Source organism: Sinohyriopsis cumingii, chromosome 4 (assembly GCF_028554795.1).
Source record: "Sinohyriopsis cumingii isolate HCF-2022 chromosome 4, ASM2855479v2, whole genome shotgun sequence".
In the NCBI taxonomy this organism is placed as follows: Eukaryota; Metazoa; Mollusca; class Bivalvia; order Unionida; family Unionidae; genus Sinohyriopsis; species Sinohyriopsis cumingii.
The window spans coordinates 86,657,791-86,672,010 of NC_142964.1; the positions used below are offsets into that span (position 1 = coordinate 86,657,791).

A 14,220-nucleotide genomic window follows, 5' to 3' on the forward strand; every position below is an offset into this window, starting at 1 on the left:
AATAAAAGCAATTCCCAGTGCTGTTTACAGTTTTGGTGTCAAGTATGCAGCATGTTTAATCTAATTCATTATTATGTGAAAAATTATTTTTGAATTCCGAAATTAAAGGGAAAGAAATTAGTTTCAGTTCAGAGGCCTTGGTTTGATCTTTTCTCCTTGAACCAAGGGATTTTTATGGTGACATTCTACTTTATAGGAGGAGCTCTAAACAGACTTTTTTGTATGTTAATGAAAACAACATTGTATGCATGGTTTCAGGACTTCCAACCACCCAAGAGACCTTTCAAAAGATTGCAGTATACAGAAGCTATCCAGTACCTGAAAGACAACAACATCACAAAAGATGATGGAACATTTTATGAATTTGGAGAAGTAAGTTAAAAAAATTCAAATATACTAAAACAAAATTTTCATTGTGTTTTTTTTATGCTACCATCACCATCTCTTGGGTCTCGAAAATTGGCAATTGTTTGCAATTATAACTCGCCTTTGAAACATCGGCAACAAAGTTGTAGTTTGCTGTGCACCACCTTTGGTTTGTATGATATCTTTATAACCTGATAATGTTTTAGCTCTGTTGGTCATAGACCAAAATACATTGGTAAGTTTAACAGCAAAAAATATGTGTTTCTGTTTGCCTGACTGTCCAGGTTCTCATTGCTGACCCTAGCACTTTTTCCCCCATGGTAAAATAAATGATTAAATATATATAATGTTTAAAATTAAAAATTGTGCCTACCTAATTTTAAAACCTGTGCAGCAGGAAACACATATTTTTTGCCTAATCCTGGTTGCACCCTTCAAGTGGGAAAATTGATGAATCAACATTCTATTGAATTTAACAGTGTAGACTCCTAGGAAAATCTTGGTTTCATGCCCTGCTCAAACAGTTGTTTATGCAGATCATCTATCCAAACCCAGATAGGCTTAATCTGCACACTGTCTTGTACCAAGCAAGCTGTCAGAAGGAATGGTTCTTGGGACAAATGGGGAATAGAATAGCTCAGGTAAGAAGGCTCGCCATATTTAAATGACATGGAGAGTCTTCTTTCAGTGGTGTCAGTGGAACACAGTTCTCCTTTAGGCACTTAACTTCCAATTTTGGAATTTGCATATAGAGGGTAATACATCTGGCAGTGTCTGTAGAGTTGCATTACTTGGTATGTGATTGTGTCATGAGGTCTGTTACAGCCATCAGTGAAGAATTGGTCAATGTGACTTATAGTCCATTGTTTAGAGACTTGTGCATGCGTCTTTAGTTGAACCTAATTGTGCTAGGTTAGAGTTGGCATTGAGGTCATTTTCTTGAGGTCAAAATTGCTCATAGAGTCATCTAGTATTTAGAAGTGTCATGTGGAGTACTGCACCATTTAGTAAAACAATATATCAAAAGCCAGTGTCAGATTGGGGTTGCTTTTGCATTTAGCTCTATTTTTCAGACACTATAGCCCATGGAGTTGGATAACTTGGTAAGTAATAGCATGGACAGAATTACTATGGCAGTCAGTGAAAACTCTTTGACTTTTATCTTATGTTTGAGCAATTTTGGTTCCTTACCTTTATATTGTGCTTAGTTCCAGTAGGTTAGGATTGTTGTTTGTAGATGGTGGCATAGCAAGAACTTCTGGTTCCCCACACCCTCACCTCCCGTTCCAGCAAAACATAATTTTAATGTCTCATTCCAGTATAAAGTGTTGTTTATGGGAATTTTAGGACCCATATTTTTAAAAGTGCCCACAAACAAACACACACAGAGTGGAGTCACATCAGTTGGTATTTAGATGTAGCAATCTGGTTAAGCATAACTAACAGATTTTATGAAGATTATTCCCCATTAATAAAGGTGAATGTATAGTATTCATGTATTTCAATCTGGCCATTGTGAAACTTTACTATCATTATATAAGTTACCTAAATAGTTGATTTGGAACAACTAATAATCTGTAATTGCAGAGATATGCCTGTCTGTAAATGTATCTACATTATCCCATCACATCATTTCATCTATTTTGGGCATGGGGTTCAGAATCCAAGACTGCCTCATGAAATTATCTCATTGGTTTTTACCATTCACTCAGTTAATCAGATTTCAGCCTGTGAAGTTTTTCATTTCTCTTTTACCTTAATATTATATATTCAGGCTGCTTGTTCAAAACATCCCAGCAGATGATCCATCTTCCTTTAACCTTTCATCCAAAGGGTGTCTGCAAAACCCCATAAGAGTTCTTTAGTATTACCCAATGTGAACTGAGTTGATCATCATCCGGAGACTTTGCTTTTCCTTACACTCAGAAAAGGAAGGCTCTGTCATCCTGGATGTGATGGGTTATCGGTTCTGTTTATGTGCAGCTAACCAAAGATCGTGAATTTCTGGTGCATACTGGCCCATCAAGTTTGAGTAGTCACCACAAACATAGCATTTTGAGTGCAACTGTTCTAACTGGCATTATCCAAGCTGTAGGATGGTAGTCAGAAATTCTACCTTGGAGACCCTTCATCTCAAAGGGTTTAGTTTGACCTAGAGAGACCTGTATCATCGGAACCTCAGGCTATATGTCTGGGTTGATTAGAAGCTTTGTAGTGATGTGGGTTACTCTACTTTGGCTCAGTTTGCAGGAAATCACAAATTCCTGAATTCTCAATTGGCTTAAACAATAAATGAAATAAATGTTATCCCGTTAAGTGCTAGTCAGAATAGCAGTAGTGGTCATTGATACCCATAACGATCCTGTATTGCTAGTTACAATGTTAGTAGAACTATATCCAGTTGTAGCAAGCAATTGTAAAGGATATAATCTCTATTTAGAACAGAAGTTTTACAAATACTCTTGATAAAAACTGGAGCCCAACTGATTTTTAATATATAGATGTCCAGACCTGCCAACCCTGACAAGTCCATCGCAGTAAGGCAGTTGATTTTTTTCCATAAGATTGACCAGTTTTCAGTAAGGTGTAACAAAATAACAGTAACTGCTATTGTAAAGCTGGAAAACATAAATAAAAGCATCAACAATAAACATTATATTCAACTTAAAAGTTTGTAAAGTACGAGTAGACTTTTATTTACCACTAGTACAGTTGCACAAACTCTAGTTCCAAACCCTTTGCAGTTCAATTTCTTGTTGCTATCTCTCAACTTGACATAATTCTTGGAAATTCTTTTCCATTTTACATGACAATGGCAATCATATCTCCCGCCACAAGGCATACTGAAATTGGCATGTGATGTCCAATAAACATAATTGTGTCCTTTCAAGCTTTTATTCACAAGAATCTGAATACTCCTTTTTATTCTTCTATGTTGATTATTAATACTTTTCTAGAAGCTTATTTTCCCTTTCATCTTAAAACATGCATTGCTTTTTGGACGCCATTTTTAAAGTTTCTATAATCAATAGTTTGATCATGCAGACACTTCGCATGAATAAATAGGTGCAGTTTAAACCATCTGGTGTGCTGCTGTATAGTTTGTCTGGTTCCCTGACTAATTTCACTAATTCTTAGATGAAACCCGGATATAAAAAAAACATGGATGAGCCAATTATCCGGATTTTTCAGCAGCGATCATTTTTCCGTAGTTTTTGCTAGTATGCTGTAAGTCCGTATATTAAGGGTAACTTTCGTAAGACTTACGGCAAAATTGTGGGGCCCCGAGTGGCCGAGTGGTCTAAAGCGCTCTCCGTTACTGATCACTGCCATCTCACCTCTGTCTGCGTGGGTTCGAGTTTCGGATTCGGCTAATGTGGATATGTGAGAAAGCTTGCCAGTAGCTTCTCGTGGGTCGGTGGTTCTTTCTGGGGTTTTCTGGGTTCTTCCTCCACCATTAATACTGGCTGCCACGTATAGTCTATCGTGTGCTGAAAAATGGCGTTAAACCATACAACAACAACAACAACAATGGCAAAATTGTAAGAGTTGGCCGTTCTAGATGTCACATGTACATACTTTGCAACTGTATTTTTTAAATTAACACCAGTTGAAGACAGCTTTTCAAGTGTTTGAATTTTTTAGATATTGAAAGATTAGCATTAATCATATTTTGCTCCAGTTCATATCTTTCAACGCATGCGCCGACACCACTAATAGTTAATCGTTCGATGTTTTATCTTATGAATTAATACCATTTCGTAATTAAGCCTCATAATAGTTACAATCTTTTCACCTCAACAAAAAGTGAAATATAGATTGGAGTACACCAAAAATTGGCTTTGCATTCAGCCGTCAAACATCGATTTACTTGATGCTTTTCGTATAGTAGTATGCCATGAAATTTAGTATTTGGAATGTACACAGAGGCTCATATCATTGCATAGAATTTACCTGTCATACATGTACTTTATAATAATATTATTATTTAGTACATGTATGACAGATCAATTTTAAGCAATGATACTAGACCCTGTGAGCATGTGGCAGAATGATGTGAAAAGCACAGAGCTTGCAAAAAGCACATAGATATTGGAAAAATGAAGAGCACCCAGCAGATTTCAGCACTGGTGTACATTAAGCCACCTACTCAAGTCCTGCAAGCTACCAATGCTGAAGCATTGTTTGTGAGTTTTCTCGTTGAACATAACTTGCCTTTCTCAGTTGTTGTTGTTGTAGTAGGGTTTAACGCCATTTTTCAGCCACGATAGGTTATGCATGGCGGCCAGTATTAATGGTGGAGGAAGAACATGGGTAAATCCCCGGAAAGAACCACCTACCCTCAAGAAGCTACTGGCAAGCTTTCTCACATACCCACATTGGCCGATTCCAAGACTTGGACCCATGCAGACAGAGGTGAGATGGCAGTGATTCGTAATGGAGAGTGCTTTAGACCACTCGGCCACTTGGGGCCCCCTCTCAGTTGGAGATCAACAACAGTGACATTGAAAGAGTATTTCCTGTTGTAAGGAAAAATAAGATGAACTTTAATACCTCCTTTGGGGCAGAAAAGTTGCAATAATTTTAGTCACCAAACAGCAGGCAAGAAACCTGAATTGTTTTGAAAACAAATTTATCATAGCCCAGTTGAGGAAGTTCAAGACTGCCACAGCATCATATCATGACAAATAGCATGAAGTTTGTGTATATCAGTAAATTTGGCAGCAAATAAATTTGTACATGTAATCAGTGAAAATAATGTTTTACTTTTATTTTGGGATTTTTGTATAATGCAGTACTGACCATCAAAGTGGATGGAGCTAGTGTCCTAGTATAATTTTTCACTAATTGTGTTCAGAATTCACTAATTTTTATCCCTCTTTTCACGAATTGCGAGTCTGGAGAGTTGGCAGCTCTGCATACATTATGCAGTGGGAAACAGTGCCAGCTTCAGGGTATGGTGGTGCAATCCTGCCCTCTTATCAGTATTCTAATGTATTATGGTTGGATAACATAAAGAAGAAACCAGATTTTGGGGTAAACTATGTTTCCTTGATAATACTAAACAATTCATAAGATGGACATACTATTCAAACCCCCCTTCTGCAGTTACACCATGGAAGAACATCCACATCACTCCAGTAATAATTGATGAAGTAACTAGATATGGCACAAATTCCTCTGTCCAAGGGGAGACCACTTTTTAGCACTTTTCTTCCTCCAACAAGCCAAATGAGGTTGGATTTGTAAAGGTAGTGAGTGTACTTCTAATGAGTTATGATTAGGTATTATCAAAGAAACATTTTTTACTCCATAAATTGATTTTTCAGCCAAGGTAGCAACCACAATCTTTGTCCACTTGTTAGCAAAATAAATATTTTTTTGTAAATATCCAGCCTAGTCTTTACTTTGTTTGACTCATTAACCTTATGCAAAACCATGTATGGCTGTAAAGTTGACATGTAGCTCTTTGCATATACCAATTATAGTTTCTGTTAAATTGCAGGATATCCCAGAAGCCCCTGAGAGAAAGATGACAGACAAGATAAATGAGCCAATTTTCTTGTGCAGATTTCCAGCAGAAATAAAGTCCTTCTATATGCAACGCAGTGCACACGACCAAAGACTTACCGATTCAGTAAGAACTCTAGATAGCGATTTTTAAACACGTAGACTAACATTTACCAATAGGATAAAGTCACATGAATTTATGTCATTCTAGGGTTTTACTAAAGTACTTCTCATTATGTTGCTGTATTTTTGTACATTGAGCTTATGAACACAGTGACTTGTACAAGTGAATTTTGACCAAGCTTTGTATTTAGTTGCATTCCAAGAACAAATTGATAGCCTAAACTGACATTGACTTTAAGGTAACTCTGACTTTAAGATGAAGATGCTTGTTAGTGTGATTACAAGTACAATTAGATTTGTATCAAAATAAAATCTAGTTTATGAATATATCTGAGGAATATCTTGAACAGTGACTCTTAAATTACTCCTTCCCCCAAATGTTTGCTTTTTAATTTTGCTATTTTTTAAAATTATATTTTTTTAAATTATATTTAATTTATTTAACCAAATTCTGTGTGTGGGTATATATTTATATCATCTCAAATAAAATGTATTTGCTATATATGATCTCAGGTTCAAGATAATAGCTCATGACTAAGAATTTTGTTTTACAGGTTTAGTTGTGAACATGTTAACTTAGACATGTAAGAAAGTATTTATTTTACCAAATTTGGTATGTTGGAGTTTCTTGAAGATTTCAGAGATGGTTTCAATACTTAACAGTCCTAAAGAATGAAAAAAAATGGAGGTAGTTTTAATGTAGAAATTTTCACCCAGGATGCAAATGCCATGAGTCTGGATGGAAATGAATGCTATCATGCATCCATGAGACACAAAAACTTGGTAGTGGGACACAAAATAATGGCAAATTGTGTAATTCCAGAAACAATTTAAAATCATTCTTCTTATTGGGTCTGTTCCTATTAAGCATTGATGGTTCCCAGGGAAGGCTGTTTTTAAAAATACATGCCTTCACACTCTGATCACTCTAAGAGATCATGTGAAAATGATACAAAATTCTAAATTGCATTTGTGGTGATTACTCTTATTTGAAATTGCTGTCCCCGATCCAAAGTGTGTTTTATTGGTATGACCCATTTTAAAATATTGAACTCCTGGATTTGTTTAATAAAGTACCCACAGCTTCTGGAACATTAGTTGAATTGGGATGGTCAAAATGTCTAAGGCCAAATATTTTTGGGGGCAATTATCTCAAGGTTACAGCTCTTATTGCAGGCAAGACATTGAACATGTACTAAATATTTGTTTTCTTTAGGTGGACCTACTGATGCCAAATGTAGGGGAGATAATTGGTGGCTCCATGAGGATATGGCATTATGATGAGTTGATGGAGGGATTCAAAAGAGAGGGAATTGACCCCAAAAACTACTACTGGTACACTGATCAGGTTAGTACATGCACATCCCATATGGTTCCTTACTGCTCAATTAAAGGGGACCTACTGTTTTATTCTATCTATCCATGCATTGATCCGTCCCAAAATTATTTGACATGATTACAGAAAAACAAATTTTGCACATATTTTAATCAAATTTAGTATCTGCTTTTCTTGTTAAAGTAGGGTGACCTGATTAGATTTGTTTACATTTGCTAGGAAAATATTGATAACATCTAATTTCATCACTGAAAAGTTTACTCTCTCACTAAGAGCAATACACATATACATTGTGCAAGCAAGCATAGCCAGGATTCTGAGGTAGATGTTGAATAATGCCACTGTGCAACATAACAATTTCAGTATAAACTCATTACAAGGAGATGCAGCCCCACCAACAAATGGGCTAAAACAGTTCCTCTTTGTCAGTGATACATCAACAGAGGAATATTGTTTTGTCCAAATTCAGTTAACAGTCACATAATTATCCATATACTGGATCAGAAATTATAACACTGAAAAATCATTAAATGCTCTTACAGTTTTTGGGTAAATGTATCTTTTTGTGTACAGAATTTTATTTTTTGTAAATGTAATACTTTTATTTCTCAAAAGATGTGTTAACCTGGTTTCATGTCTTTTGATTAAATGCATCCACTGAGAAGCTTCAAATTGACGAACAAACCTAGTCTCAAAATAGATTCATATTACAAATACAAAACTGATGTGAGATAACTGATAGTGGTTATGACTCTAGCCACTGTGACAATTTTTAGGGCCAAACATTGCCAAAACAAGGCCAGTCTTATGCAGAGGTGCTCATTTATTGAAATATGGACTGAAATATATTGAGTTTACAGTGACCCAGTAAGGTATTAGTAAAGAATAAAGATGTAAGTCGAGTTTGCATAAAGGGGACAAACTAGATCCTGGAATCCACAGTTCTACCATTAGCAAGAAAGACCTGAAGGTTTGGAAGCCTGTTGAATAAGCACATCTGGTGCCCGTGGTCAAAGATGAGTCTGACAAGAAATTTACGGTTGGCTCTAGGTGAGCAGTAGTCTTGCTGGAAGAGGGCACTCACATGGTTGTTGTTCTGTTGTGGGGGCCAGCTGCCCGAATCTTGTAATCGGTAAATGAGATAATGCATCGGCTATGGCATTTTTCTTCCCTGGTATATGTTCAGCATATATGACAAAGCCATTAGTTGCAGCTGTCAAAGTCAGGCGGCGCATTAGTTTCATAATGTCGGGACTCTTAGATCTGCCTTTTTTTAGTCACAGTGGAAGAGTATTTTCTTTTGCTGCCATTCCTGACCCCACAACACTGCTGCCACCACTATGGGATACAGTTCACATAAAGCTATGGATAGCTTATGGGCCACTAAAGGACGTAGCTTCTCTGGCCATGAATTTGCAAACCAGCGACCTCTAAAATACCCCCCCAAACCAACAGACCCTGATTCATCAGTGTAAAGTACCATATCTGCAGAATCAGAGATAACATCATTATAAAATAGAGAAATCCCATTCCACGGATTGAAAAAACCACTGCACATTTGTAAATCGTTCTTGCATTCTCTGGAAATATGTAGGTGGTGATGTAGCTCCCTAACAGATGTTGATACTTGCAATAAATAAGAGACAAATGTCCTGTCTGGAACATTTACACGACAGGCAAAATTCAAGTATCCCAGGAGACTTAAGAGTTCATATTTAGTTACAGATTTTGTTTTGAGAAATTGAGTCAGAAGATTTCTAATTCTATTTTTCCTCTGGTAATTTTGCTTGCATGTTTAAGGTATCCAGAAGCACTCCTAAATATTCCAAACATGTAAGACCAAGAGTTTTATGAGAAGCAAGTGGAATTCCCAAACAAGCAAAAAGTATTGTCATGATGGCCCTGGTTCTATCAGCCATGTGGTGAGGGTGATCAGCTGTAAGGAAGTTGTCCAACAAGTAGAGCAGATTGTCAATGCCATAATTATTCACTGCATTCCAACTGATAGCTTGTGACAGTTTGTTGAAAATCTTTGGTGAAGAACAAGAACCAAACACTAGAGGTACACAGAAATAATACTGATTGTTCCATTTAATGCCGTGATAGGGCCACAGACTAAGGTGGATGGGGATGAGTTTAAATGCATCACAGATGTCAAATTTTCATAACCACGACCCTGTACTTGTCTTTCTAATTGTCTTTATGGCATCATCCACCTTGACATATTTCAAGGAAAATTCCTGCTTGTCAGTGAAGCTATTAAGGCTTGAGTGTTCTTAATTATTATGTGGGGCTGAGAGATCAATAATTAGTCTCTTTTTTTTTCTGGAGTATTTACCCTCAATAATGCCTATAGGATTTCCCTGGTAAATGGGGTAAGGTGAAGAATCAAAAGGTCTTATCAGAAATCCCTTTAGTTTCTCCTGTTCTATAATATCTTGAACTATGTGTGGCTGAGTTCTAGCAGACATTAAATTTTTACATTCAAAGGTTGCTGAAGGTTCTCTCCGAATACCAGTATGAAAACCCTCATGCAAACCATTTATTAAATCTGTTACAACATTAACATTAGGGTGGGCACAGAGTTTTTGAAGAAGCACATCAACGTTTATAGGGGTAGTGGCAGTCGTAGTCATGGAAGAAACATAATTTCCTTGTATCTTGTCTAGCGTCACACAAGGAACAGAATAGAGTCAGTCCTTATTATTTACTTTAGCATGACTTAACATTACAATGGGGGTTCTCATTCTTGGCTCTCTGATTGCAAATGGCCTGAGGGTTGGCATTCTTGCACAATTTACATACATGTAATAAACTGCAGTTAGGCCTGCTACAATAGGTCTCATTGAAATTGTTGCATATTTGTTTCCCATTGAATAGAATTACTGGACAGCCATACTGATCAATTGGAGTATGACTAGCCGAGTTGAAATTCAGATATTTGGCATTTCTCTTAGATTGTTGAGTATTCAAAGGCATTGTGAGGTTAGCTGGACAGAAGCCACTTGAGTGCAGAGTACTGTTGCAATGAATGCAAACCTTGGTCTTTCTACCAGAGAAAATAGCTAGAAACAACTCTGTATCCCAGGCAGACCAATCTACGAAAACATTGTGTTGTATCAAATACTGGGCAGCCTTGCAAGAAAAAGCATTATGATATTCATAAAAACCAGTTCCGCTGTATTTCTGATGCAGTTCATCAATAAAGTCAGCATAAGAGTCTAAGTCAGGCCTCCTAAATGGATGGACCTCACAGATAATGTTTTTGTATTGATAGAAGGCCTTACAAAATTCAGAAATAGTGTGCCTGCCAAACGTGGGTCATTCCCTTTCACTACAATTTGGTTTCCACCCTGATCGATAATTTTAGTCTCTGAGCTAGAGTCCATTCCCAGTATGAGCAGTAGGGCAAGATTAACGTGCTTACCCTTGATTATGTCCTTACATATATTGCTGGGCACATTGACCACCAGCGGGATTTTGTCAACAGGACAGCATAATGCAATGTTTGGGAGAATCGCATGTTGTCATCCCCGTGCCTAACAAGGGCTGATTGAAGGTTAAAGTCACTATATGATTGACATGTATCCTCAGCAGCCGGACTCCATGAAGATTGTGAAGCAGTTGTACCTCATAGTGATATGGTAGTCTTTGTGGAAGATTGTGTCAATGCGGTGACAGATGCTTGTAATTCGGCTAAGTGTTGCTTGATAGCTACCATATCTGACATGTTGAGATCACGTGGTGTATCAGCTGCTTGTAGATCATGTGATGATGCTGTTGAAGACACATGTGAAACACCCGTCTGGTCATGTGATGATGCTTTTGAACACAAAGATGAATCACCAGTCTGTTGCACATTATCTCTATACAGTTGACGATGCTTCTTTCCAATTGAAACTGAGACCCTGATGTTCTTCTCAGCTAACTGTTTAACCAATTTTGATGCAGTCCAATTTTCTGGAATCTCCGCCTAAGTTGACTTTGTCGCAGTGGTGGCACCCTGGTTAAGTTCTATATTGCAAGCGCTGGTCAAACGATTAACAGTTTGTCTTGATCTGCAAGAAGCCATTGTGGACTGAATAAACATATGATCCCCAAAAGACAGAAATTAACATGTGGTATTAGCAAACAGAAAAAGGATTGTTTTTTTTCTTTCCGCAGATAATTTTAAGTTAAATGTAATGTTGACACTGAAAAGTACGCATCTCTAACGTACCCCAGTTGCTGTATGACTGCCTCAAACAACTGACATAATGTTTTATCACATGATCCAACTCGGTCATCTGATTAGTTCAACATGACAACATAACTAAATTTAGTTACTAGCTTATTAACATATACTGGCTGCAATGACATCATGTCTGGCAGAGCAACCATAATAGACAAAGAGGGGCCCAATAATGGGCCAGAGAAGGATGCACTGTGTGTTAACTATATTTAATCAATTAAATCACAATAATTGTATATATTTGTATTTGGAAGTATATAAACAAATTGTGCGCTTAAACTTTTTTGTTCATTTTTTTAAATCATAAATACAAGCTAAACTTCATTTAATTAATACATAAGCCATTACTTAAATAGTTTGGCCTAATTGTTTTCTTTAATTACTATACATTATTGTTGATATTCTGCAGAGAAAGTATGGCACCTGTCCTCATGGAGGTTATGGTCTGGGAATGGAGCGTTTCTTGTGCTGGATTCTGAATAGATACCACATCCGTGAAGTCTGCCTCTACCCCAGATTTGTGGAGCGATGCAAGCCCTGAAATCCTGAAATAACCCAGACCTTTCCATATCAGTCACTAAAAGAAACAAAAATCCTTTCCATTCATTGATTTCAAGTTTATAAAACAAACATATGAAAGATTAGTATCACATGTATATAACATTTTGCATTGAGTAGTGAAAAGATAAAAATGACATTTTTCCTTAAAAATTATTAAATATGCTTGCAGTAATGTTGTCAAATCTTCACTATAATTATGATGTTTTGTGACCCACATTTCTTGAGGAAATTATTTACTGAGGGGGAATGATAAGGTGTTAACTGACTGAGGGGGAATGATATGGTGTTAACTGACGAGCATGAAGACATGCTCACCTCTAAAAAATACCACTTATTAATGAATTCCAGGAATTTTACAAGTCCTTCAGGAACATTTTTAATGGACTAGAGTAACTTTTACATTTTCATTGTATCATGTACTCCAGTGACTTTTACAATACAGGCCTTTTAGAAACATTTTCATTGTCATGTGCTTCAGTACATTTTACAATAATTATCCTTCAGAAACATTTTCATTGTAATTATATATTCCTGGCTCACAGGGACTGCTTTAAAGGTCACGTGATTCAAACATGATAAGTGTCAGTCTATATTTATCACACATATCCACAGACATTCTGTTACATCTAACTTCTATCAGTTTTTGGATGTTTTCATCATATTTGTGTTGGTAATCTCTTAAACAAATAAAAAACGGGGGGTTTTTTTTAATGATTCAGATGGCATTTTTTTGGTACTAGATTAACCTCCTCTCAACAGTATCGTCAGTGACTTTAATGAGTATATGGTTACTGTTTATTGGTATTCATATGCACATGGTTTGCTAAAAAAGTTGTTTTCTTTGTTCAGGATGCACTATTTATTGATGATTGCTAAAGAACTTGCTTCATTACAATGAACCTGGATTGCTATAATACAATGAACCTGGTATTCTATATTACAGTGAACTTAGTATTCTATATTACAATGAACCTGGTATGCTATTTTATAGTGAACGTGTTGTATTTGACAGTGAACCTGGTATGCTGTATTACAATGAACCTGGTATACTGTGTTATAATGAACCTGGTTTTCTATATTACAGCGAACTTAGTATTCTATATTACAATGAACCTGTTATGCTCTTATAATGAACCTAGTATGCTATATTACAGTGAACTTAGTATTCTATTTTACAATGAACCTGGTATACTATGTTATAATGAACCTGGTATTCAATATTACAGTGAACTTAGTATTCTATATTACAATGAACCTGGTATGCTGTTATAATGAACCTGGTATTGTATATTACAGTGAACTTAGTATTCTATATTACAGTGAATCTGGTATGCTATGTTATAGTGAACCTGGTATTCTGTATTACATTGAATTTGGTGTACTGTTATAGTGAACCTAGAATGTTGTATTACACTGAACCTGGTCTGTTGTATTACAGCACACCTTATGCTCTGTGTATTAAATCTAGTATGCTTTTTTACAGTGAATCATGTATGCTATATTGCAGTGAATCATGTATGCTATATTGTGATATGGAAGGTCCATATACATAGTTTTCATTACTTTACTCTTTGGTGTATGTTTGTTATTTAAAATTATTCACAAATGCGTGCTTTTGTATCCGGAAATTCTTATAATTAATGTGAAACCCTTAATTGTTATCAAATATATGTTGAATAGGGAACAGAAATTACAGAAAGAAGGGCAGAAAGAAAGAGAAAACCACAAAAGGAAATTAATGTATTTGTGTAATAAATGGGTGAACTAACTACAGAATATGAGTTTCTTTCTTACTTGAACAGTTTTGCTGTCTTTTTTTTCCATCCCTCTCTTTCTGTCTTCTTATTGGCTTGCTCTACAAAGTAGAAAAATGCAATTGTACTATCCCCAGCATCGGTGTCCAAACATATAAAAGCAATTCATATGTACTGTAACTCGACCATTCTTCCTAGGATCTAAACAGCAGTTTGGAGTTGGTTTCAATGCAGCTACCCTCAGGGGAGGGAACTTAAAGAGCTAACTTTTTACTTGTACATTTTTTTCTTGGTGAAGGTTTTGCATTTATTATGACAAAGTTCTGTCTTTACAATTT

The 14,220-nt window shown here is 36.3% G+C and overlaps 1 protein-coding gene across 1 annotated transcript in view; it reads left to right on the top strand.

The window, feature by feature from the left end:
• Positions 1 to 13,904, top strand: part of LOC149801599 (asparagine--tRNA ligase, cytoplasmic-like) — a 54,874-nt gene extending 40,970 nt beyond the window's left edge. The window contains exons 15-18 of the mRNA XM_089955855.1: positions 259 to 372; positions 5,873 to 6,004; positions 7,217 to 7,348; positions 11,977 to 13,904. Coding sequence (XP_089811981.1) covers positions 259 to 372; positions 5,873 to 6,004; positions 7,217 to 7,348; positions 11,977 to 12,108 — 510 coding nt within the window. The 3' untranslated portion in view covers positions 12,109 to 13,904. The remainder of the gene's footprint in view (positions 1 to 258; positions 373 to 5,872; positions 6,005 to 7,216; positions 7,349 to 11,976) is intronic.
• Positions 13,905 to 14,220: the final 316 nt, after the last annotated feature.